We start from the raw sequence: 27,500 nt of genomic DNA, 5'->3' as shown, positions 1-27,500 counted from the left end.
CCCATGGTTGGTGAAGTAGGACGTTACGTCGCAGCCGGTGAATTAATGAAAAAACAACAATCCTTTGGCCATCTGAGGACATAGTGCAGAGGCAATCTCATGGATCGGGATGTATCTGAAATCCTTGCCAGTTCCGAATGCTATCCAGAGTTGCTCAATGTTTAGTAAACCCTGGAAATGAGCAACAGCCAGCACAACGACATCTGTATCAACTGTTCTTATCATCACTGACTTCAAACCACAGTTCATGGCGTCATTGACATGAAGAAGCATCCGGGTGTCTGCCTCTTCATTTGAGCATGGTTGAAGTCCGTCTGTGTTCTGACCATCTCTAGAGCTAACGACAGAGTCCAATAGGGTGAATACGATGACCTTGTCTCCTGTGCCCTTGGAAACACACTCCTGCCCCAGGAACTGGAAGAGTCCATCCTTATTGTCATCATTTCGTAAGATTTTTTTTGCATGAAGCTTGGCATGGCTAGACACTCGTTTGTGTGTTCCTGTCCCTCTGTTTGCCTCCGTTGAAAGTTTCAGATTGTCCTTTAGGTATACATCCCAAACGAGATCCACACGTTTGGTTTTTCCGAGTTCTAAAAACACACATGGGATGAATACGTCCTTTGCATATTCGGCGAACGTTTTCGATTCCCCATTTGGAAGAAAATGCACAACAGCTGCACCATCCATGACTGTTACTTCTACAAATGGGATATTCGCGATAGCTGAATCTTTCTTAGTCTCGAGGCGTCCAACTAGATCTGATTTCTTTCCCTGGTTTTCGTGCTTGAAGAACTCCTGAATGTCACCTTCTCTTGTCTGGCTAGCAATGTAGAGTCGAGAAAACAATGCACAGTCACTCTTCAGTTCTGTGATCTTCTGCTTGTCCTTGGATGGATCCGCATGCTGTTGTTTGCGGAAAAGCGGAAGTGAATTCTGTGGAATCGTTGCACTGATTGGTGTCTCGTTTTTCAGAAGGCATTCCTCGATGAAGGTTCGGTACTTGCTCTCTGCTAGAGTGTGAATTTGCTCCAGACTTTCCACCACACTCTGTGCCATAACATCCTGCGAATAAATCGTTAACAAGTCCTTAGTGCGATCAAGGAATGGATTCCCACACTCATTCATCACTGCAACGGGGGAACGCACATCATCGGCAAAGGCTTTTTGCTGAGTTGTGCTCTGTTCATGATGTTTTGGGTTGGTGTCTACATGTCAGTTGTCAATACTGCTCTCGTACTTCCCGATGATCATGGTTAGATGTGGTCCGGCTATCATCCAGCGTCGTAGGTCACCTGGATCTCCTGTCAACCCGATGGCTTGAGCATTCATCTGCTCATGCACATGATCCAGACCAATCGTGGAGTAGAGATTTCCAGTCTTATTTGATGTGAATGCACCACGCATGAATTGTTCATCAACATCTGGGCACTGCTGAACAAGGCTTGTCATGCCCCTTATGTGTACAGAGATCCAACGGGCATAGTGGACATGGTCCAAACAAAGAACTATGGGGCTAGTTGAGACAGTCTGCACTTGCAAGTCCAATGTCCAAATGGCTCGCACAAATGCCAACAATGTCAACTCCAGATCAAGCACTGTGCTCCAAAATCGAAACATAGGGTGAGCCTTGCTTCTCTGTTCACACTATTCTGTGAAGCTCTCCTCGGAGACTGGAACCTCACGATCAGCTGATTCTTTATCCCTTTCGAAAGCTTGTCTTTGGATAATATAGGGTGTATACTACCAAATCAAATCCCATAGATGACAATAGTAACATATGTGGCTAAAACTCCTACCTGCAACGTATCAACCGACATAAACGTCACGGATATAAATACTACCACCCCTTACACTTAAAGTGAATCAGAAAAAAATGGGGGTCAAGCTGCTCGTTTCTGAGATAACGGGTAGCGTCTATGACTACCCTAGTTTCGCACAAAATTCGAGTACTTTTTTTTACAGGTACCCCATACATGTTTCAAGCACAAGGCTACTTGACACATTGGTACTAGATGAAATAAAATTGCACATTTTTTTTTACCCAGATGAAACTATTATTTTTTACAACCAACACACTCACATTTATAACCAATCACAGGACTTGTGGTGTTCACTTCTCTATCAAAAGTTGGGTGCACCTCGAACTTTGACCCAGCCGGAAGTTATTTGGTTTAGTACTACCTATACTGATAACATACGTTTTTCAAAAAGTGTCCAGCTATGTGTCTTTATGACAACCAGGATCTGGTGTATTCTGACATAAACTGACAACCTCACTGAAACTGTTGTTTCTACAGTGCAACCTAATATAATGTACACCTCAAAAAGCATATATATTGCATATAGTTTTGTACAAATGCAATATGTCATATTAAACAACAAAATGTTTTAAAATAAAACTCCTGAAAGATATTTACTTTCAGTTGGGTGTGTGTACTTAGGTATATATGTAGAGACAACAAAGATAGTCAGAGTACCTCTACCCCTTTAAAGAATGCCATTAAAACATGCACTTGATTGACCCCTAGATTATGAAGACCTTAACAGGCACATCAAAGAAATATCAGTATTAAAAAAATACACTGTCTGAGGAAGGAAACACAAACATGACTGTACCTGTATGAAGTAATGACTTAATGTCCTGAACATTAGTGTTGGGAGGAAATCCTGTATGCTGGGTGTGGGTGTCTTCAAGTTACCAGGTGTGGGAATTTCAAATCCATCGGCCATGCTGATTTTCATAATGAACCATCAAAACTATTGGCAGCCACCAATATTCCTGACTATATTTTATTTATAGCCTACTGTAGTTGGATGTTTTAATAGTTGTGATATCTGGAATAATCATGCAGCTTTAACACATTTATTTTTGATTAATTACTGAAAAAAACTATTTTTAAGTGACAAAATTACCCGAACATCTATTTTCTTGCTTTATTTTCTAATCCGGATGAATACAATATGTACATTAGATGTATTCCTACAATCTGTAATCCAGCATTTTATTTAGCTGGTAACATTAGGTAATACAGCTTTAACAATAAAATAAATTATCAACTTAATCCAAGGCAGATAATCAAATCTGAAAAAATTGGTTCTGAATCTAGTATAAACTCAAAATGCTTTTCATGAGAGCTAAGTGATTATTAAGAAGAAAAAAATGATCTGGAGATCTAAGTATATGTTTAACAACCTTATTGTTATGTACAAATAAGAACAGAAGGCACAATAGTGACAACAAATTTAATTATGTTTTTGGTAAAGTTTTTCTTCAAATTTACTTTAAATTTTGCATAAAACTTCAAATTTGTCTAAAATATAACTTAGCACCCTATTAATATGTCAAAATGACAATAAAAATCAACTTCTTTACAAATTTGAGTTTTCAGAATTTCATACATAAAAAATTAACACTGTTAATGGAAACTAAAGACATTAACCCACTATTGGCACATGCTATTTTTAATATAAAAATAAATTGCTATTAAAATCTTAGTTCAGGTTGCCTATATATAATACCATATTTAAGAGCAGTTGTATATGGCAAGTCAAATACCATGTAAAAACAAATTATTGAAATCTTTACAGTATGAATTATAGGCCAAAACCAACTTTTCTTCAGTGCTAACTTTGATTCAAACTCCATTCAGAGCCATGTACAGAGATTATTGTCAAGGTCAAGGTCATTGTGAACTTGCATGATCGAGTGATGGCTAATTAATCAACCAGTATAGTTTAATTTTAAAAAATGAAAAAAACATAATATTTTGTATTATGCACTGAATATGTGCTATAGGGTGTATACTACCAAATCAAATCCCATAGACGACAATAGTAACATATGTGGCTAAAACTCCTACCTGCAACGTATCAACCGACATAAACGTCACGGATATAAATACTACCACCCCTTACACTTAAAGTGAATCAGAAAAAAATGGGGGTCAAGCTGCTCGTTTCTGAGATAACGGGTAGCGTCTATGACTACCCTAGTTTCGCACAAAATTCGAGTACTTTTTTTTACAGGTACCCCATACATGTTTCAAGCACAAGGCTACTTGACACATTGGTACTAGATGAAATAAAATTGCACATTTTTTTTTACCCAGATGAAACTATTATTTTTTACAACCAACACACTCACATTTATAACCAATCACAGGACTTGTGGTGTTCACTTCTCTATCAAAAGTTGGGTGCACCTCGAACTTTGACCCAGCCGGAAGTTATTTGGTTTAGTACTACCTATAGAGTAAGGAAGCTGTAACCTGATGGGCTCTCCTATCCTGGCTACGTGTGGCGCATGAATGAAACTATCCGCTGTTGTCCCTTTCGTAGCGAATTCTGTCTGGGCGATGGCATTAGTCCAACCAGTTCCATCGAGCAAATCGCCAATCATTTTCAATCCAGCCATTTCAATATGAAGGGGACCCAACATCATCACGTACTTGTCTTCGCCGTAGACATCTCGGAATTTCCACTGGATCTGTTTTCTGAGGGCATACAGAGGTTGGTCCATCGTCAATGCAGGTGTTTGTCCTGGATTTAACAACTGTGTTACTTCTTAGTTGGTTTTCATACAAAGGAGTGTGATTCTTCACGAAACAAACAGCATCAGGGCAATTCTAGTCGGCGGCTTACTATGTTGCACCTGCACACTTGCATGGTATGCAGTCCAAGACACAAATTCAAAAATGTTTCTAGGTATCAAGAACATGGGTATAGAGTCTTGGTTTTTCTTCCTAAGTGCTATAGCAAATGAAATACGAAGTAATGTAAAAGATATGACGGCCATTTTGAAATTCAATATGACGGCCATTTTGAAATTCAATATGACGGCCCTCTGACATAAATTCTGACACTGCCGAAATGTTCCCAGACATCGAAAACATAGGTATAGACACTTGAGTTTTGGTCCTAGGTAAAATAGAACAGGAGATATGGGCAAAAATATGGTAATTTTGGTGGCCATATTGGAATTCAATATGGCGACCACCAGGGTGCGAATATTTGGGGTCCATTTTTTAAAATGACCCTTAGGTACCATATACCCCTTGTGGAAAGTTTTATGCTTTCTTCAAGAAGTGAACGATTCTGGTGAAAAATGTACCTTAGCCGCTCCACTAAAAAATAAGACCCACCTTCCATTTTCCACGATTTTGTTTCACTCTTAATAAGCATTACATCTGCAGTCTTAACAAAATAATGTTTTCATGACAGCATTCTGTTTTACACGCAAGGCCTGGACATACTCGGTAGTCCATCTTCCCCAGCTGTGTCATCCTCTGTTTAATTCCAGATAAACTAAATTATACATGCAGTTAGTGACATTTTGTTCATACCAGATATGAGCGTACTCAAGTTTGTACAGTAGATCTCGTACCTGGCTAATGCACTGTTGCTGTTTTTTTCAAAAACAGTTGTCAAACAAAGTTACATAGCATTGACGTAATATACAGTTGTCCGTAGTTAACAGTGTTAACCAGTATTTAATAATATCCATGTTTCTATCTATATGCAGTGGTGTTCTGCCTAATTCACAATATATCATCAAATTTGTTGTTTTTCTTTTAAAACCTAGTATTCGTTTACAATATTGCATATTGACACATTCTAACTATTAATTTTGTTAAAAGCTCATACTTCACATCCATTGTGCAGAATGCTACCCGACATACGTATCCAACAATGATAATAATGTTTCTATGTTCAAATAGTAGTTACATATTTCAGACAGTAATGCATCCTTTTTGGCTTGATTTGCAATAACCTTTTGTGCAGTATTGAATTTACCATTATACTCTAAGCTGACACCCAAGTAGTCAAAACATTCAACAATATCTAATTCAATACTGTTATATAACCACTTTTAATCTTGTTTAAATGCCCTACTCTCCTAAATACAACCATTTTTGTTTTGTCATAATTAACCTTTAGATTTCACTCTGTGGTACAAAGATATAATGTATTTAACACATTCTGTAATTCAGAAGCACTTTCAGAAAGAGGTACATTATCTTTAGCATACATAAGTAGACAAAGGTTTCTCATATCAAGCTCATATGACTGGTCACTAGTATCAAAATGTTCCAATTCCAGATCGTTAATAAAGAGAGAAAACAGTATAGGCGATAGAGCTTCACGTTGGGTTAAACCAGATTTCACCATAAACTAGTCTGATACATTGCTATGACATCTCACACAAGATTATAACCTGACTATACATAGTCTTAGTAACATTCATAAGTTTGCTATGCAGGCCGAGTTTTGTCAACTTGAACCATATTTTTTAAGCACAACAATAAAGATAAAGGTGAAACTCCAGTGATAGTTAGGAATTTTGCAATTGATTTGAGGTCTAAATGGAAGACATTTATAACGTAGGACCTTGCCTATAGGAGGGAAAATCTGAGCAGGTTTCTAAAGTTCTCGCTTGACGTGTTTGGTTCTAAAGATCGTATCCCCGCGGTGGACTCATATTCTCATTGTTTTTTTCTCATCCGAACCAGTATCTCTCGAGTGGTATATTAGAGGGTAGGATATGTATAGTCCCTCTGTAGGATATTGTCTAATTAAAGATCCCTTGCTCCTATTGGAAAAAATATAGTGAGATTCTTCTGAACACTACATGTCGCAATTACGAAATGTTTGACATCCAATAGATGATGGTTAATAAATGGGCCCTGGTGGTTTCATAAAACAAAATAAACTTTACATTATTTTGCATTGTTGTCATGACTATACATTTCTTCAATGCCACAACATTGCTTATGTAAAAAATACAACATTTACACAACTCATCATGTCAAAAACCAGCGTACATTTTATAACTACGTTAAATTTTCAACTTACTGATATATTAATTTTAAACACAAATGAAAAACAAATAAATAAACAAACAAAAAACAAAACAAAACAAAACAAAACAAACCAACAACACACAAAATGGAAAAACCCTAAACACAACACACAAAACAAGAAACAAACAACAACAAGCATTCACCCTATAAAACCAACATACAAATAATGACACCATAAAGAAAATAAAAATAAAACAAACATCGACAATAGAACCAAGAAATGCAAAGATTTCACGATGCTCTTTTCTTGATTTTTAAGTAGTTTTATAAGCTCGTTTTCGGGGAAGTGGGGTCATGCTCTGCAGTTGTTTCCAGGTATCGGGAGAACAAAATAGCAATGTTTAAAATTACAACATGCAGATATTTTACAGATTCTTTTTTGTTTATATAAGTAGTAATAGGATGGAAAAAACCTTTGTCTTCAAATTCAGGTCTTAGATTCTGGTTAGTGTTAGCCCTCACTCGTTTCTGTCACAAAACGTACCAACACATTAGCGCCTCAAACTAGTATGGTATTAAAACTGGTGTGGTTCTAGTGTGTCCTAGTAGGTATTATGATTTATTTCTCGGTGTTAGATGTAACAAATCTTACCTGATACAACTGGACAAAGACAAAACAGAAGTATCCACCAATACACAGAATGGTGCATAGTTGATGTACCTTAAGTATTCATGTTTTCTACAAATTATGAAAAGACGAAAAGTGATCTGTGGTTTTATTTCCTTCTTGCCGAAAAACAGAACGGATAATCTATGCTAACAGTTATTCATCCCCAACATAACTTATACACCTGTAATCTAAATATACTCAAACACAATGGAAACGCAAAAACAACTTTTCATTGCAAATAACGACAAACTATTAATGAATTGATGGATAATGTAATATGACATTAATGACTGGTATTCATGAGATACATTCACATGGAAACATGGCCTGTTATCATCAGTAAACGAGTTTCATTCGTAATCAAAAAGTTCAACCCCCCCCCCCCCCCCCCCCCCCCCCATCAAGGTCAGTATCTGGTGTGTCCACCATTGGCCCGTGAGCATTCGGGAAGACGACGGGGAAAGGATTGGCACAAACATCTCAAATAAGCCACATACTATTCCTCCATTCCTCCTGGAACGCATGTGCAAGCTCAGCGACGTTACGCGGTGGTGGCTGGCTGTGATGTACACGACATCCTAACTCATCCCACATGTGTTCAGTTGGGTTCAAATCCGGTGAAACGGCCAATTCATAACGGTGATACCGGCTTGTTGCAGGAATACCTGGGTAATTCTTGCAGTATGTGGACGGGCATTGTCTTGTTGAAACAGAAGGGGATCTACTGGTCTTCGGTGACGGCGCAAAAGTGGCTGGAGAACTGGTCTTAGAATAACGTCAACATAACACTGGGCTGTAAGGGCATCGTGGACAATGATGAGAGCACTCCTGAAATCGCCAAACCGATTACGTTCCCTCATACATCCATCAGCGTACCGTTCATGGAGTCTCCTGTAGACAGGTGCTCTTCCATCAGCAAAGGAGACAGAGACACGGGACACATCTGAGAAAACATTGCTCCGGTAAAAGGCTGGTGGATGATTACCATTCTGAAGAGCAAACTGCAGTCTCGCATCACAATGTCGCGGTGTCATTATGTTACCGTTGTACGGGCGTCTGCATCTGAGTCCACCCGTTCTGAGTCGACGGATGACCACCATCTGATGGATAGGCCTTTCATAACGTCCTATCGTGTTCCTTGCTGTCATCGTCGCAGTTCTTAACCAGTCACGGAGGTGGTGTCGTCGCATCTGCCGATCTTGGCGTGGGGTCGTAACGGGACGTTGACCAGGTCGAGGTCGATCACGGACACTCCCGGTCTGTTGACGACTTTCAACAAGTCGTCCAATAGTTGATGACGGTCCTAGCAACTTGGCTTTGCGAAGTCCCCCCTTGAACCATGCCCAACGCTCGCTCCCTTTGTTCTTCTCTGAGTCTGGCATTCTTAATGTGATGAGGAATATGACACCGTTACGTGATTTCTATGTGTCCACATACTGGCATTTCACGTGCATTGCATGCAGCATGATTGAGCATGTAGTGAACGCATTTTACACCATTTTGTGTGTTTCTGCTATTGTATGTGTAACGAGAACAAAACCTGGATTAAAACCCAAACAAAAGTACCAATTAATGGCTTCCTCTCATACATTGTTATTTTATGTCCAATAAATATATTTTCATTAATCACAACAAAATATTGAACAATATCTGTTTTGCGTGTTCATTGTGTGTCAGTATATATAGAGCATGTTTGTAATTTTGTATGCTGTTGATGAACAGATTGCAAACTATAAACGGGTAGCCAGTTGTATCAAGTGATTGTCCTGAGTGGAAAAACATTCAGTATGTGCTTTAACCAACACACGATCATGCCTTGAAATTGCGCCCTCAGTACCAGCCATACCCACAGCTAATTATATATTGCTTCCACCGTATCTACATGTTCTTTCTTGCAATAATAACTTCTGTATATCGAATCTGCTATCCTAATATAGTATGGTCGATTTAAATGAAATGTGATGTCAGTGCAGAATTAGATATACCCCAGCTAAATTTGGTGTCGTTGGAAGCACCATTGCATCGTTTATTAGATATTAAAAGCTTCACTTTGCCTCATTTGGGCAAAAATAATGGCATTGGTTTATTTCAACCATACTTTATCATATATTACTGAATTTACGAAAAGAAATGTTTCGTTGCTGTGACTAATACTTACTTAAACTAGTTTCCTTTGTCAAAAACATATTTTTCCATTATGTAATAAACTTTGTAGAGTGCATCTATGTTCATATAGACATTGCATGTGGTTGTGCTCTGCCTAAATGATCTATTGTGCTTTAAAATCCAAGATGGCCACCAACATTCTATTTAATCATACAATGCTAGTCTTGGTAATTGTATTTGGCCTCATTTGGTAAACTACATATATTTGATTATCCGTGTGTGTGTGTGTGTGTGTGGGTGCGCGGCTGTGTGTGTGTGTGTGTGTGTGTGTGTGTGTATGCATGTGTGTGTCAGTGTGTCTCGGTGTGTGTTTGAGTGTGGTTGCATGTGTGTGTGCGTGTGTGTGCGTGTGTGTGTGCGTGTGCGTGGGCGTGTCTGCGTGCGTGTGTGTGTGTGCGCGCTTGCCTGTGTGTGTGTGTGTGTGTATGTATGTGTGTGTCAGTGTGTCTCAGTGTGTGTTTGAGTGTGGTTGCATGTGTGTGTGTGCGTGTGTGCGTGCTTGCGTGTGTGTGTGTATACATGTGTGTCTGTGTCTCTGTGTGAGTGCGTGCCTATGTGCAGAGCAAGTTTTAACGGATTAGTCCTCTCCTTAACAACCTCCACAATATAATCATTTGTTATAGTTTAAAAGTGCCCAGTTTCTATGCTGAGTCAAATTAAAAACTTCACCACCGTTTCATCTTGGCTAATTAGCAAATATGACAGAAGAACGTGTTAAATGGGGTATTTTTTATTGTATGAAGTCCAAAGAAGGAACAGGAATAAATGATGGGTCAAACATCTGTTTGATGCGCCCACAGCATTCGTCAAAACCACAAACAGTCAACATAGTAATTCACAAGCAGGGTCGTCTGATGAAATCACAGGTTCAGTAGCGTGTATGCCCTCCATGTGTACCCACAACTTCAAGGCAACGCCTCCTCATTGACTGTGTTTTGCGTGTAGGAGTACGGCGCCATTATTTTACTAATGAGGCACCAAGTTCCTGCAAAGTCTCTGGATGGTTCCTGAGAGTGCGCATGCGTCTTCCCAGCACATCCCAGCCGTGTTCGATGGGATTCAGGTCGGACGATTTTGAAGGCCAGTCCATGACATTGGTGCCCGCGTTCCTAAGGTAATCCCTTGTCAAGATGGTCGTTTAGTGTCTGGCGTTGTCATGCTGAAAGATCAGGCCTGGGCCAGCACCTGGTCGCATAATGCAGCAGCGTTGAGGTTGCCACAGATGACAAGAAGTCGAGAACGGCCATTTCCACAGAAAGCACCACAAACCATTACACTTCCGCCTCCGAATCTGTCAACTTCACTGATACAACATTGAGCATGACGTTCACCACGTCGTCTCCAAACCGTCTGCCTGCCATCGGCAAATCGCAGTGTGAATCTTGATTCATCGCTAAACAGGACTCTATTCCATTCCAAAACAAAATCCATCGCAAGTGGCGTTGTACACACAGTTGACGTTGACGTCGATGATATTGGATCAAAATGGGTCCAACATATGGGCGCCGTGCGTGGGGGTGAGCGGTTGGTAGCTGATTTGAGATCGTTTGCGCGGACACCAAACGTCTGAAAAGTTCATTACTGGTTGCTGTAGCTATCATGAAACGGTTGCGGAGGTGACGTACCACAATATGACGGTTTTGTGCCTGTGATGTCACACGTGGTCTACCCAGTCGGTACCAATCAGTTGTGGTGCCCGTTTGATGTACTCGTGTCCGCAGATCATAAATTGTCCATCGACTGCAATCCAACACCCTTGCAACGTCAGCTACTGACGTTCCCGCGTGCAACATGCCGACGGAACGTTCACGCTGCACATCTGTGAGGTGTGGCATCGAAACAGGTCGTAACAAATATCGTTTTTATGTGGGTTTTTTTTGTGTCAGGCTACTGTGAGTAAGTAACCATAAAAAACACGTTTGCTATTGTAGTCACGTGACCAGTGGCACGTGCAAAACCACTTTTGCCTCAATGGTGCTGTGCACGTGCTATGGATCGGATCACTAGGGCTGTGATGGGCTTCAAAATGAGTGTCGACATTGCCATTGCAATATTTATTCCTGAAAAATAACTGCTTTCAACACTCATTTACTTTATTCAAATTATACATTTACTTTATTCAAATTTTATATTGTGAAGCTCTTAATTTGGCTCAGTATATTTGACTGTATCCAGATTTATTTTTATATGAAATATCAAAGGAAGATATATTTGAAGAGATCCCATGTCCTTGTATTGTGACAAAATCCTTCACTTCCAAATCAGTACTCTTGATATCCTTCACTTACAAATCAGTACTACCTGTCCGTATTGCTTATGACTGTGTTTGAAACCATTGATTTCTCATTATAATCAACAATTAAACATATGCCAGTCATCTTCGATAGTTTCTTTTCGTTGGAAAAATTAGTTCACATCCAAAAGTGTTCCAACATGAATTTTGTATACACAAGTTTAAATGCGTCACAAATAAAATATCACTTATGAAAAGTATTGCCATATTATGAACTACTTGAAAGGCATTACAAATATACTCAACCAAAAAACAAAGTACGCATGTTACAGTTTTGAATATTTTTTGTGTGTGCCATTTCACCATAATAGAAAAGCACTGTGCGTGCGTGCCACACTATATCACACATTGCACGTGCAACATGCATATCGTTTCCGATTGGCGCATGTCACGTGACGGAGTGCCTTCTCGACCGAAAACACAACAGAGCATGATATGTATTATTCCATGTTTTTGGTGAGACAGTGAATGTTTTTTTTTTAGTTTATATTTGTTTGTTTGTTTGTTTTTGGTTTGTTTTGGGGTTTTTTGTTTTTTTTGTGTTTTTTTTTTTTTTGGGGGGGGGGGGGGGGGGGGGGGGGGTCACGGTTTTATCCAAATACTTCATAATCAGTTTACTGTCATAGTCTTTAAAGTTGAGGAAAAACAACAGGGATAAAGAACCAGTTAAAGTTGTTCTGTTTCCCCTTGTTCTTCCTAAACTGGTATTGTAAATTGCATTTACTGTGTACAGGACCATGGTAAACTTCAGTCAAATCACAGTGGTCGCGAACTAAGTCTGCTTCTGGCTTATCTTGACAAACATGACATGCATCAGTCATTTAAAATGTCCTCTCCTCTGTCAAGTACATTGGATTCAGTATTTTTAAGATACCCCCAATGTTCTTACTTTGCTCAATGAAAATATTAATGACATCTTGCTGACAACTTAGTAACAACAGCCAGATGCGTCCTTCGGGTAAAGAATGGTGGTTTACTGGACATTTGTATGCATTTTGTTGTGTAAAGGGAATACACCATCTTTTTTGTCAAATCCAAATACATGAATAGAAACGTTATTTTGCTTTTCGAATTTGCATAGTTACGATAATGGAATGGGTATGTCTATTTCCTTGAGATTAAGATCAGATTCAACGGAATGGTATCTACACACTCACAATACTGAACAAATGACTTCAGCTCGCTCCTCCAGCACCTCCACCCCCACCCCCCCCCCCCCCCCCCCCCCCCCCCCCCCCCGAGCCCTGGAGAGTTGACTACTGCAGAGAGATTAATACAGCGACCGTTGTATATGTGGTAACAATGCCAACAGTGACACAGATGAAATATAGAAGATCCAGGAAGAAGAGACAGACGCCAAGGGTGGCTCCTTCACCAGCCCCCATTATAAGATTTCCATCTCAAAATAAAATCTAGCAGCTCCTCTGCTAGCAGCATTTCCGTCTGTATGGACAAACGACTATGCCCCCAACATCGACGTCGTCACTGAATGTGCCGTACGTGTAGATGACCTGCCCAGACTTGATACGAGTCAACCATCGGTGGTTGCACCAGTCCCCCCCCCCCCCCCCCCCTCCCCCGGCGATGCTTGTGATAATAAACACAGGAAACAACAGGTCAAGATGAAAGTTAGTACTGTTGAACATTCCATGACAGAGGTCCAAGCCATCCCTTGGAAGATTGCATTGGCGACACGAAGAAAATAATGTTTTGTTTAACGACACACTCAACAGGTTTTATTTACTGTTATATGGCATCAGACATATGGCTAAGGACCACACATATATTGAGAAAGGAAATCCGCTGTCGCCACTTCATGGGCTACTCTTTTCGATTAGCAGCAAAACATCTTTTATATGCACCATCCCACAGGATAGTACATACGACGGCCTTTGTTATATCATTTGTGAGAATTTGTGAGAAATAGCCCAATGTGTCCACTAACGGGGATTGATCCTAGACCGACCGCGCATCTGGCGGGCGTTTTACCACTGGGCTACGTCCTGCCCTCAAACGTCCTAAGAACTGCACAACGGTATAGGGAAGGAGGTATTACAGGAGAAGCAGTTAGGTTCAGTCATGCATGGCACCTATTAGCAACAGAGAAAAGACGTGAAGTTCATCATGACAACAACCTACAGTAGCAGTTTCAGGCACGAATCAGTGATGGAGGAAATGGACAAGATAATGTTCCCATTGGATTACTCTGCCATGATCACGAATTTTTTATACCGCCACTTGTGATTACAAGGTCAAGGGTAACTATTGAAACTATCAAAAGTGTATTTTTCCAAGCGTTTTGGTTTAAGTACATAAATCTCACATAAATCAACGAATGACAGAACAGAATGTCTATACTGTGTATTATATAAGATGATTTGAGGCCTCCAACACTGGCATTATAAATAGAGATATCTAGAGCAAAAAAAAGAAAGGAAACACACAAACAAAACACAACTATATGTATCTACTCAACTGTAATTAGCTGTAGTCGGTTTTATTTCACCGACATGCACTACACGGGACTCATGACCAGTAGTTGTATCATATGGCATATATTTTTTTCTGTTTCAGTTATGGTGCAAGGGCATATGGCAGTGCTCGATATGGACAAAGCACAGGACCGATATGGCTGGATAGTGTTACGTGCAATGGAGATGAACATCGTCTAGATCAGTGCTCCTCCTTACCCTGGGGTAACAACGACTGTTCACATAGCGAGGATGTAAGCGTCAAGTGTCCACGTAAGTTCCTTATCTATAGTATAGCAGATACATCGAAAAGAAGACAAAGCCTTCTTGTTTGTTTGCTGATGTCTTTGAAGCCACCATATGACTACTGTGATACAGTCTGACTTCAAAATAAAATAAAAAAACCTCAAAAAATATATTACCTTGTAAATAGAAATAGAATGTGTTTTTTTCTAGATTTTAAATATTCACTCATATAATACTGACCAGATTTAATAATTAAGTGAACCAACAATGCCGAAAAATCTACATAATTAATGCCATCGAAACAGCACACATGCTTACAATTGGCTTCCTCCGCTCATTGAACGGAAAAACGTAACTCTATCGAGTCACGTTATTTACTATGTTCACCTGTAGAAGCGTAAAACGACATAAGAACTTAGTATATAACTGCAAGTTGAATGGTTGAATTTATGTCTTGAAGCAATCAATAAAGAGGAACTGCTTTTACAATTATTTTTTTTGATTTAACAGTCATCAGATTGATGCATGGTCTATAAAATATTGCTTGCAAAATAAGATTGGACAAACGTTTTTTCTTTTTCTTTTCGCTTGGGTTATTTCATTTTCATTTTTTTTAAATCTAAATATTATTTTAATATATATTCAAATGTAATACTGACTGTATACATATTGTATTAATAGCCATATTTTAACATAAACTCTATCGATCTACATCCTAATTTACGTTTTTAAATATAAACACCATTATTTTCTTCCATAGAACAGGATTGACCTGTGACCTCATATTTTTACTGACGTCACTCACTAGTACGTAATCATAAACATGCACATACAGATGACACTCAGATATATGTTTTGGGCATTATCGCAGTAAATTAAGAAAGTTACAAATGTTTTAATTGACATACGGGTCATATGTTTTTTTTACCTATTTTGGTTCATGTGTAGACATTTTTATTTTAAGGTAAAATATAATAAATAATTGGATATACTTAAATTTTCTTAGCTACTGTCTACATATTATATAATTGTGAAAATTGTAAGATAAACAAACGTATTATGCTAAAAGGGGTGGGGGATCCCAAATGGCACGACTTAATAGAGACTGCGACTTAACAGGGTACCGGCATATAAGGCGAAAATAAGAAAAGTTGGTCTCATCTAAACTGCATTTGAACATAACTACAGCAATAAAAATTAACAACAATGCATCTTACAGCGGTTGTTTTGACAAGTCCTTTCCTCTAAAACTGATAGCCATAATTATGTGCACATGTTATTTCAGCCAATTCAATAAAGTCCAGTAACAATACATCAACGCATTCCATTCCACAAAACTATATACATATTATTTTTTTTTACCAAAAGGTGTGGGAGAGGTTGAGCATTCTATCTAAAGTTTTTTAAGCATCTCAGTACAAGTGATTTGAAAAGCAACACAATATTATGTAAAAGCTTGCGTATACGTATCTGCCGCGGTGGGCCCACAAATAAGCTACTATCCAAGTTCCGGCACATGCATAGACTAATGAACGCAGAGTAGGGTTGCCTTTTGCAAGAAAGTCTGTAACAGTCTGTGTGGTAACTTAAACCTGGTATTACGCACGATAAGCCATTGCATCAAACAGGATTCTAAATATTTTTTTATGTGTGTTTTTTTTCTTCTGTTTCTTTTTTTTGGGGGGGGGAATGGGGGGGGGGTATTTTTGGGGGGTTTGTAAATAACTGTTTTGTATATTGCAGTAGGCCGACGTATACGATTAGTGAACGGATCAGGAATACGAACACAAGGCAGAGTTGAGATTCAGATCAACGGGACATGGGGCACTGTCTGCGATGATGGATTTGATAGCAGGGATGCTGGAGTTATCTGCGCTATGATGGGGTTCAGTCGGTATATAAATCTATTTGATAAAATGAAAACAATTCAGGGATTTCCGGGGGAGGGGAGGGGGTGTATTGTGTTCTGTTTTCTTTTAGTGGATGTTGTTCATTTGTTTTGTTTGTTTTTTGCTAGTTTATTTTTTGTTTGTGTTTTTTAAAATAAATGTTTGGAAATAATGCAAACATGTCATCGAGATTAACGGATGTCGATCAGGATGTTTCGCAAACATATTCTTTTTCTTACTTAATAAACTTGTATTTATGAAGACTTAGATACATATTCCATACATGAAAGGCAGATAATTAAACCATCTTATTGAAAACATTACCAAATTTTAGTTGGCTACACTTCCTAAGTTATTTACACCAGTCTAAAATTTTATACCCACTAACGAACTGACGAAAAACGAACACAAAATATTAATTTAACTTGGATCTTTATATACTATGTTTACTTTGGTATGTAAAACTGGAATGCATTAAGTATTATACATACATTTAATTGCAAATATTAAGACGACCTAACGTATGCACGAATGTGTGCGCGCGCGTGTGTGTTTGTGTGCTGTAACAAAATCCCCACGTCGTTGTAAACATGACTGTGGTGATATAACTGGTGTTTTATGATTCGTGTCGAGCGGTGTCCACTGTAACTTATGAAATCTTTCCCCTATATTTATACTCTCTTTTTTCTGTATTATTTGTCTCTTTCCTGTACTATATATCTGTAATCTGTATCTCTTTCCTGTACATTACTTCTCTACTCTAATCTGTATTTCTTTCCTGTACTATATTTCTTTAATTTGCTCAATAACGGTGGCCTTAATTCACAACACTGATGGTCAACAGAAAATAATTTAATGAATTTGAGAAATATATTTTCAAATTGGTAGATGGTAGGTACACAAAGTGCAAGGTAAATAAAGAGTAATTAACTGTCCTGTAATATGAAGAAATTAAATGAAAGAAGAACAAAGTCAGGTAGAGTTAAACCAAGAAATGTATTCTTGTAAATAATTAATAACATTAACATATACTTATTAATTTTACACAATTCTAAGTTCTGTTTACTGCTGAGTAGCACTCTGGAAACAAGTGAGATGCACACGCAGGTTGGTCATGACGCGTTTAGCATGGTTACCCGATGGTTTGGTTTGCAGCGATTTCCATGTTTTGTTACACAAGTGTTACATATTTAATATTCCCATCGGTTCAGTACAATTACTGGCAACTTTGAGAATACGTTGTCATTGTTTTATTGTTTTTTTTTGCACACGTACGTTTGTGTTTTTGCACTTCTGTCAGCCATAACTTGTAGGCCCATGCCATGTGACATGGTGAACGTTACCGTGCCATCTTGCGTGAAAACTACTAACTTTAGTACTATTGTCTTTACTATGGTCTTTATGTATTTTTTTCAAGAACCTTCATTATTCTGTTACTTATACAATCAGAGGCAGTTTAATGAAGTCAAAGGTCGACAGGTTTTAAGATATTGTGTTGCTTTGTTTGGTTTTGGAATGCATGTTATTACCCCTAATTTATGTGCATTGGACATCTCTTTAATAAAGTAGCTGTGGTTTATTGAGAGAACTATGAAAAGCCCGATGTCAATCCATAAAATTTAAAGAATTCTTTAGAGAACCCACCCGAACCCGGGATTTTGTTATTTTTCATATTTTTTTTTAGAAAATGTAATACTTCTGAATATTTAATTTGTTCTTCAAGTTGTTCTGCTTCCTCGTTAGCTACTTGTTCTATAATACCATATCCGTTTGTTTCAGGGGGTGCTGAATAAAGCTTTTGATAGGACATTTTGGTTTACTGTAAAATGTCCATTTGATCTGTAATTTCTTTTTTAATTCTATTTTTGTTATTAATTTACTATAATAATTTCTTGATTCCATATTACAACAATATTTGGAAGGTTTCTCACCTTCTTCTATCCATTTTGTCGGACTTGGAAACACGTCATCATAACAGTAATGTTAAGAATGGCATCAATAAAATGTCAAGGTCATATGACCTCCTTTAGCATTGATAACTGTCTAGCACCTGCTGCCCGTAGAATGAATTAATGTCTGGATTTCTTGTTGTGGAATTGCAGTCCACTCTTCTTGCAGTACTTGGACAAGTTGTTTGTGATTCAGGTTGACGTCGTCTCACACGTCGGTCCAGTTCGTCCCACAAATATTCAATTGTGTTCAGATCAGGCGATCTGGAAGGCGAGGGTAGCACTACAACGTTGTTTTGGTTGAGGAATGATGTAACAACCCGTGCTCTGTTTGGTCGAGCATTGTCGTGCTAAACAATAATGTTGTTAGCGTTCAGAAACGGAATAACGTGTGGAATATCTGTTTGCATTTAAGGTGCCTGGAATGTGCACTAGGTTTGTCTTAGCGGTGTAACAAATGACTGCCCACATCATGGCACTCCCACCACAGAAGCTGTCGACTTCTGGTACACAGTTAGCTGCATAACGTCCATTACGTCACCTGCATATCCTCACTCTTCCGTCGGATCGACTAAGCATGCATCGGGATTCATCGCTAAAGGCAACTCTTCTCCATTGTTGTACACGCCATAACTTCCATCGTCGAAACAAAGAAGACATTGTCGACGATGTCCTTGTGTTAGTATTATTTTTGTAGCAGGCCTTCGTGGTCGAATAGCAGCTTCCGATAGAAGTTTTCTCACAGTTTGACGCAGACAAGGTATAGCGTTTGTTGTAGAGGAAGCCGTTAAGAACCTATGTCATAAATGTCGCAACCGTGTCTACCTGTCTTGCACCACCGTCGTCACACGTGGTCTACCGGATCTGGGGCGATCATGTGATGTTCCAGTTTGCTGGTATCTGTCCCAAAGTCTCGATCTGGTACTTTGTGTTACATTCAGTACACGAGAGCGATGGCAGACTGAGATTCCCCGGCCTCCATTCGGCCTATTGTATTATTACAGAAGAAGACATATACAATGTACAACATGCTCTGCATTGTAACAGCGCCAGGCGCAGCTTCTGTGTCTTTCTAAACATAAGAGTTCAAGACATATTGCAGAACTGTTTGTATTTGTATATTCTGGTGTGCTATTCTCTGACGAATCCCGTTTCTATTTAAGGAATGCTGACGGTCGGTTGCGGGTGTGGCGTAGGCGTGAAGAATGTTACCACAATGACTGCCTTGTCCAGACGGATCGATGGGGTGGAGTCAGTGTCATGGTGTGGGGCGGGATCTGTTATTATCCCCGAACAGCTCTCCATGTTTGTCGTGGCAGTATAAATGCCATTTATTATCGGGATAACGTCTAAAAAAAAATCACGTTATTCCCGTTATTTCATCAGCATCGGGATATGCACACATTTCAACAAAACAACGCCCGATCTCACACAGTACATGTTACAACACAGTATCTAGCGAACAATAATGTCCCTTTGCTTGAATGGCCAGCACTGTCCCCTGATTTATCACCAATGGATAATTTTTGTGATTAGCTTGGTCAACGCATCTCATGTCATCCACAAATGAATAACCTTAGAGAAACGGAAAACGCACTACAGCAGGAGTTGAATGCTATCCACAAGAACACTATTCGCAAACTTATCAGGTAGATGAGAAGACGTTGCATAACTTGTGTTGCTGCAGATGGTGGTAATAAGCGCTATTGACTTTTCATTGTGACCCCACGGGTCTTCCATGCGTAGATGAATTAAAACTAATCAATGATTGTGCATCCTTTTTTGTTTGTTGCCATTATCAATCATCCATCTATTGCTTGTTAAAAACAAAATCATTTATTGCTCAGGTATACTTTTCGAAATCCAAAAAATTTTTGGTGGTGTGTTTTCAATGCTGTTCAGTATATACATATATATATATATATATATATATATATATATATATATATATATATATATATATACGTGTGTCCGCGTGTGTGTTAGTATGTGTCTTTATACATACATGCATACATATATATATATATATATATATATATATATATATATATATATATATATATATATATATATATATATATATATATATTGTTAAAAAGTGTATGTTTTTCTCTACATGACAGGCTTGTTTCATGAGAGAGTTGGATTATTGCTCTCACTCATCAGATGTATATTTAATTACACCGTCACTAAACTCCAAGAATGAACTCGTATCAGCATGTCGACACAGACGCAAATACCTTCTGTGCGCATACCACACATCACCTATTATAGACCTGCATAGTGACGTAACCTCGACGTCACAGAGTCCATTACGTCATCAGCTTTCCGTTGACGGTGTAATTAAATCTACATCTGATGAGTGAGAGCAATAATTCAACTCTCTCACGAAACAAGCCTGTCATGTAGAGAAAAACATACACTTTTTAACAATATATCTGGCTCCCACACGGTTGAGCACGCTATAAAATAGCGTCTTTCAACTCGAAAACGACTACTATATATATATATATATATATATATATATATATATATATATATATATATATATATATATATATATATATATATATATATATATATATATATATATTACCCCAGCAGGCACTCATAAAAGGGAAAATAAAAATCACAATTTCTCACTGAGACTGACGAACAATATTGTTGAATGCTTACAAACTAACTACCTTGTCGGTACTAAATATGATGTCATCACAATTTGGCAAACACACACTGACGTCATGTAGTTTAAAGAGTTTGCGTTTATGGCTGTCTGCTTTTGGTAATAAATTTATAACAATATGTCACTTTAATATAATTCATTATAGATTTTGTACCAGAATAAAGAGAACTTGTGTTTTTGAAAATTATCTATGAAAGCGATTAAATTATAAAGCTATAGCAATACTCAGAACAGTCATTAAAGTGGTTTATATCGTTTCTGCACATGCATGTGTGTTGAAAATAAAGGATTTTAGAGACAAAATAGCTCAGGTAATTAATAGAATAACAAACTCGGCACCAGCTATTATTAAATTTATGTCCCTCATGAAATAATTTGTGTTTGTCACTCGCTAAAGCTCGTGACAACTGAAAATTATTTCACTCGGGACAGAAATTTGATAATAACTGGTAACTCGTTTATTATTATATATACATAAAGTTTCAGGGAGTTATGGAAATGATATACCATCAAGTCAAATGAATTTTGAATGAAAATTGCGAAAAAAAAATAGTTATTTATTTATTTCTAACCATTTGTCCATATTAAAAATTATTTAAATCTTCACCCGTGTGTGTGTATGTGTGTGTGTGTGCGCGCACGCGCGCGCGCGTCTGTGTGTGTGTGTGTGTGTGTGTGTGTGTGTGTGTGTGTTTTGAATATGATAATTGTGGACGTTCATAGAAGTGCGCACCACATAACTGATGTACACACTGTTTGAATTGTGTAGCACGTTTTCACGAAGTTGTTCATATGTAATATAACTGTGTACACCTGTTCTTGACATTTGGCATAACTGTTTGTTTTGTTGTTTTAATTTAAATATTGACTTTACGAAGTCACCTAATGCTGTGTTGGTATTTTGCTTCACTACTGAGGATAATGCACAGGAAATGAACCTATACACTTATACATCTATAAACCAGTATATTTGACAAATATTGGGATAATAATAGCACTTGTACTGAAACTCCTTTTCAAACATATTTCTATGCAATTGTATTAGCAAAAACGGCTTTAAAAGCATAGCTTTACTTCAACTTAGACATGTTTATCTATCTAGATATGAAGCTCGTGCTGTGCATGGCGCTGGTTTCGGAAACGGTTCTGGACCCATCTTCTTTGAGAACTTAGCTTGCAGAGGGAATGAGTCGTCCATCACACGCTGCCCAGTGAACCATGTTGGGGACCACATCTGTCACCACAATCAAGATGCAGGTGTCATATGTCAGAGTAAGCCTGGGCATTAATATGACACCATTTGTTCTGTCTTGCTTTCGTCAATTAATTAATTCGTTCATCCTTCATCTCTGTTAATATCTAACCTCCTGTGCCTAATTTTGGATATAACTGGATGATTTTACAATACATCTAGTTTCGCATAAAAAGTGATTAGGTTTATTCCATACATATTTTGAGCACATATGTACCTGATACAGTGAAACTGTTACAGTTATGCATCTCCAAACATGATACTTAATAATTGTAAGCATGTTACAGGTAGACAGTAGTATTAATAAACGAACCATTACATGCTCAGCATGAAGTAAAACATAACAAACTCTCAAGTATTCATGCAGGTTGAACAATATTATTGCATACATTTGTTTTTTAACCATAGCACCATAATTTGTATTGTTGCAAAATATTTAAGTTGTTTATTATTATTATTATTATTATTATTATTATTATTATTATTATCATTATATTTTCTATTTTATTGTAAATGACTGTTTCATATATTTCAGTACCTGTACGGTTAGTGAACGGATCAGGCATTTCAAGCCAAGGCAGAGTTGAAATCCAGATCAACGGAACATGGGGAACTGTATGTGATGATGGATTTGATAGCAAGGATGCTGCAGTCATCTGCTTCATGATGGGATTCAGTCGGTACATAAAACGTCTTGGCAAGATTACAATGTTTTGGGGGGTTTTGTGTTTTACTTGGTTTTTATCTTTGTTTCTGTTGGATTTTTTGTGTGTGTGATGTTGTTGTTGTTGTTTTTTTTTTTTGTTTTTTTGTTTTGTTTTGTTTTTTGTTTTTTTTTTTGTTTTTTTTGGGGGGTTGCTTTTGTGGTCAATATAGATCTGCTAAAATTGCGTACAACTTAGAGATACTTACTGATGTCAGCCAGAGTGTATCACACAAAAATATATTTTGTCATATTAATCAAAATGTATTTTGGAAGACGCTTAGATACATATTTCGCACACAAATTGTATACATTAACAGTAAATCCCCCAAATGTGTTTCAGTAAAAAAATAGCTAAGACAGATCGGCTTTTTTATTGTGTTTAACCCGAAAATAAAAGTACAGGGCTGAATCTCACAGGATAGTTGCAGAATATTGTTAGTAATAATATATCAAAAGTTCCCAACTTTCCACGGTGTGCTAACTTTACTACAGGCGTAAATGTCTATTATCGTCCATTATCCTGATTAGGTCAGTAACCTGTTTTCGTCTCAACCTTTGAAAACCCGTAATATACTATAGGAACCCTATCGCACACACATTTTTAACATTTGTGATTGGATATTTAAAACAAAAATAAGAATAAACGTTTTCATTCGTATAAAAATGTTTAAAATAAGATTAAGATAAAACAAAACAATTTGTAAGGATGTCTGTTTTTGTTTTTTGTTAAGCTAAATTACGACGATAATTTAAATTACTTTACATTTATACATTATATTTAAATAAATAATGTGTATTTAATTATTAAGATAAATCAATTAACAATATGTTTCACGGACCTAGCGGTTTCAGATTAAGGAAAGTAGGCTACTTTGGTTAAAATTAACAATTTCTTCGTAAATCAAAATGTTTGTTTTGTCGACTTAAAGTGTGACAGTGCCATGGACTGTAATTCATATTACATGTTGTAAGGTAGCATTGTATTGTTTACATCTTTGTTATCAACCACTGTAGCGTAAAAACATGTAATGTAAAAAAATTGATACTTCTTTATCAAATTATGCATATAGCTTGGTTAATATCGTCTAGGTATGGATTATGGCGTGGTGTTGGTTTCGAAACGCTATATTTAAATAGCAATTGTGCGTTGTCAGTGACACGTCATATTTTTTTTCATTGATGAAAATAAAGCAATATTGTGACGTGACCAGTCTGGTCTATGGTCACTGGATACCTTTCTAGAAGGCTTTGCAGTAAAACTTATAAGAGGCTGGTAAATATTGGGTTCGCATCCCGGTTCGGTCTCCAACCCAGAGCGAGTTTAACAACTCATTGGGTAAGTGTATGGCCACTACAGCGACTTCTCTCTCACTAACCACTAACAACTCATTGGGTAAGTGTATGGCCACTACACCGACTTCTCTCTCACTAACCACTAACAACTCATTGGGCAAGTGTATGTCCACTACACCGACTTCTCTCTCACTAACCACTAACAACTCATTGGGCAAGTGTATGTCCACTACACCGACTTCTCTCTCACTAACCACTAACAACTCATTGGGCAAGTGTATGTCCACTACACCAACATTGGGCAAGTGTATGTCCACTACACCGACTTCTCTCTCACTAACCACTAACAAACTAACCACTAGCCCACTGTACTGGACGGACAGCCCAGATAGCTGAGAAGTGTGCCCAGGACACAGCGTGCTTGAACCTTAAGTGGATATAAGCACGAAAATAAGTATAAACAAACAAACAAATAATATCAAATTATTTGTGAATGATTCTTCAAGCTGTAAGCAAACACATATTGTAGCGTTCCTGGTTTTCTGGCGATCTATCATTTCATATTTCCTTGGTTATTATTTTTATTTGGTTCTTCTTGTTATTCTTATTATTATTAATTATATTAATCTCTAATATTAGCCTTACTAATAAGGGAATGCCAGGAACGTTACGTTGTGCATGTTATAAAGTATGGTATGAGACCAGTCTAATTTATATTGTGGTGAAAAATTACTCGGGGGTTATCGGTAGGTTACGGGCTTCGTTATTATCTGACCAATCGGGTTTAAGGGTTATGAAAGTCCGTGCAGATCGGGCCGAGGCATTATCCTTTACTTGGTTTTTGGGTTTCAAACAAGTAAGTCTTATTTTGTTCTGTAGCATGTTTTTTTGTTTTTTTATTGAATTTGTGCTTGCTTCCAAATCATTAGAACGTATTTAAATATTATTATGGGTGGGGAAGAGATTAATTAATTAAATGGTTGTATTTGGCTAAAGGAAATTCCTTTCCCAACGATGACGCTAGCACATTTTGAGTGGGTTGGGAGTTTATCCGTCTAGGGCAGCGTGTCAAGGAATCTGCTTTCCGAATTAGCAAAACGGAGCTAACGAAAAGGGTGCCGTTAGACTATAATAGGGAGTTGTTTTTCCGTGTTTTGAGAAGAGCTAGCGGATAGCTCAATCTCATTTAGTATTGGTGAACGTTGTTGTGATGGGGAGGTGTTAATTAAAAGGGAATTTATTTGTAAAAATTTAAATGTCAACTGTCTTCGTATTGCGAAATGTTGAGAACTGTTTTCTGTGTTGACCCCCTTGCATAAATATATAATCTGTTCCATTGTTATGTAGTCTGTCTGATACTAGTATTTAGACGTGGTATGTCAAGGCCGCCTATTTAGTGTTAATTACATTGAAGTCTACAACTGAAAGGGATAGCTGGACCCGGGTAAAATTTCAAGTGGCATGATTTCGTTTCATACTTGAGTGCGAAATTCATTACAATATTAACGGTAACATTATTGAAAGGGGTGCTGTCGGGTTTCTTCTTCTAGTGTGTGTATTACTGATTAATATGTCACATTTACGTTTATCAGGGAGCTTGAAAATGATTCTGATGGCTAAAGTGTGTGATCACTGTCCAGATATCTGTCTAGTTCTCTTACTGTCAGAGTACTCAGTCTAGTCATGGCCTATATATCCAAAGACCTTTTCCAAACCATTCAACATGCCATGACTCTGTAAAAAGTTCCATTTGACTCAGTTTACAACTCTATGTTCCTATGGCTTCTGCCGCGGCTCCTGTAGATCCCGGTCTGCCTCCTATAGCTCTTTCTCTGGCACTTGTAGGTCCTGCACTGACTGATGTAGCTCCTATATACCCTGCCCTAACTCCTATAGCTCCTGCTCTGGCTTTTATAGATCATCTTCGTTCTCCAATAGCTCTTTCTGTTTTCCTATTGCTTCAGCCCTGGTTCCTATAGCGCCTTCTCTGTCTCCTATAGTTCATGTTCTGGCTCCTATAGCTCCTTCTTTGGCTCCTATATCTCCTTCTCTGGCTCCTATAGCTCCTGCTCTAGCACCTGTGTTGGCTTCTATGGCTCCTGCTCCCTTGGTTTCTGTCCCGCATCCTATTATGCCCATAGTTTCTACGTCAGCTCCAGAGCTCCTACTTGAATTCCTATAGCTTACGTAGCTCCTGCTCCACGTGATTCTATAAAAACACTTAATGCTCTATAGTTGTATTCACATGCACTTTGTACTTTGTAGTTTTGTGATGCAACCTAATGAATGTTCATTCATATATATGTACCAGTGATTGTACTTGTTAAAAAAAGTTGCCCATTTGTTTACTGTTACAGTGACATTATGTAGGATTGTGTAATAGGGTGAATCTTATGTAATTAATGTTAACATGCATCATTAGGTGCTAACGGAACACTCAGGTGTCAGCATTAGCAGGAAACTGTTTAATATCTAATAACCACTGATAATGACCTGGTGTGTAATATAACAGTTTAATACTGAATAGCTGTTAATGAGCTGAGGTATTACAAACATACCTTTCTCTCTCTCATAGTCTCCCTATATTTAATCCAGTCATGTATAATAATATATTTTTAAAAATAATAATATATTTTTAAAAATCTTAGATGCAGTTTGTATCTATTTAATCAGGGTTGTTCTGCTTTATAGCCTTTATTAAACCTCTATTCTGACACACTTCCGATTCGTGTTTTGTTAACTTGTTCACAACCTATTTCTGCATATTGTATTATTCATTAAACGGCAATGTTTTGCTCGAAGCATATAATAACACTTTGTAAAGTTACTACACGTGAATACAATCACTAACTTATAGAATTCTACGTCATAGGTAACACAGAAAAGAATCGATACAATAAGCCGTTTCATCTTAGAAGCGTTTTGATTGACTGATACTATGTTGTCCTAACCACATTCTCCAGGCAAGTCCTAACCTGTACTGTATCCTATCAAACACGTGGGTGGAGCACTATCACACAAGGGTAAAACAGTCAACAGAAGGGAGGATGACCTCGTTCTTTAATGGGGTAGGCTTGTCTAC

General features: G+C 37.9%; 1 protein-coding gene across 1 annotated transcript in view; it reads left to right on the top strand.

Annotated features, from left to right (window-relative positions):
* LOC121385824 (deleted in malignant brain tumors 1 protein-like) overlaps nt 1-27,500 on the top strand; it is a 64,635-nt gene that overhangs the window by 25,351 nt on the left and 11,784 nt on the right. Inside the window, exons 7-10 of the mRNA XM_041516613.1 lie at nt 14,504-14,673; nt 16,390-16,540; nt 22,270-22,439; nt 22,955-23,099. Of these exons, the coding sequence (XP_041372547.1) occupies nt 14,504-14,673; nt 16,390-16,540; nt 22,270-22,439; nt 22,955-23,099 (636 nt within the window). The remainder of the gene's footprint in view (nt 1-14,503; nt 14,674-16,389; nt 16,541-22,269; nt 22,440-22,954; nt 23,100-27,500) is intronic.

Source organism: Gigantopelta aegis, chromosome 12 (assembly GCF_016097555.1).
Source record: "Gigantopelta aegis isolate Gae_Host chromosome 12, Gae_host_genome, whole genome shotgun sequence".
In the NCBI taxonomy this organism is placed as follows: domain Eukaryota; kingdom Metazoa; phylum Mollusca; class Gastropoda; order Neomphalida; family Peltospiridae; genus Gigantopelta; species Gigantopelta aegis.
Note: the sequence above shows the minus strand (reverse complement) of the source record. Positions and strands in the feature narration are given on the sequence as shown.